We start from the raw sequence: 753 nt of genomic DNA, 5'->3' as shown, positions 1-753 counted from the left end.
CATCACAACATTTCTGCTCCTGGAATTTGGGAATATCCCAGAAATACAATCTCTTCTCTTCCTCCTTTCTTCACAGTTGTGACTGTGATTGGCAATATCCTCATTTTGTTTTGGTGGTGGCTGCTCAGCACCTCCACAAACCCATGTATTTCTTCCTGTGGAACTTGTCCTGCTTGGAGACCTGCTACAGCTCTACCATCCTGCCCAGGATGTCGTCCAGCTTTCTGGCTGGGGACAAGAGCATTTCTATTGGCAGCTGCATCACACAATTTTATTTCTTTGGTTCCCTAGCAGTCACTGAAAGCTTTCTCTTATCAGTGATGTCTTATGCTTGGTATTTAGCAGTATGCAAACCCTTTCACTGCAGAGTTGTCATGAATAACAGATACTGTCTGCAGCTCGTAGCTTGGTCTTGGATGAATGCTTTCCTCGTTGTGGCCATAAACTGCTTCCTGATTTCACAACATTCCTTCTGTTGTCCCAAGTTTATTAATCATTTATTTTGTGATTTCGCTCCAGTAATAAAACTCTCCTGTTGTGACACTAGCCTGCCTGAAGTGTGGTTCATCCTCTCACCTCTACGCGCACTACCTCCTTTCCTACTAACCCTGGTGTGCTACATGTGTCCTAGTGTCCTACTAACCCTGGTGTCCTACATCACCACCACTGTTCTGAGAATGTCTTCCACCACTGGGATGCAAAAGGTTTTTTTCCACCTGCTTTTCCCACCTCATTGTTGTTACAGTTTTTTAT

General features: G+C 44.4%; 1 protein-coding gene across 1 annotated transcript; it reads left to right on the top strand.

Moving 5' to 3' along the window:
* Positions 1-16: 16 nt before the first annotated feature.
* Positions 17-704, top strand: LOC104168196 (olfactory receptor 6C4-like; the record flags this gene model as incomplete). The annotated part of the gene is given in 3 exon segments (XM_009708690.1): positions 17-62; positions 65-109; positions 112-704. Coding segments are annotated over 3 exon segments (684 nt in total), but the record flags the coding sequence as incomplete, so codon positions are not given.
* Positions 705-753: the final 49 nt, after the last annotated feature.

This window comes from Cariama cristata, unplaced genomic scaffold (genome assembly GCF_000690535.1).
Source record: "Cariama cristata isolate BGI_N322 unplaced genomic scaffold, ASM69053v1 C10828816, whole genome shotgun sequence".
Lineage (NCBI taxonomy): Eukaryota > Metazoa > Chordata > Aves > Cariamiformes > Cariamidae > Cariama > Cariama cristata.
Note: the sequence above shows the minus strand (reverse complement) of the source record. Positions and strands in the feature narration are given on the sequence as shown.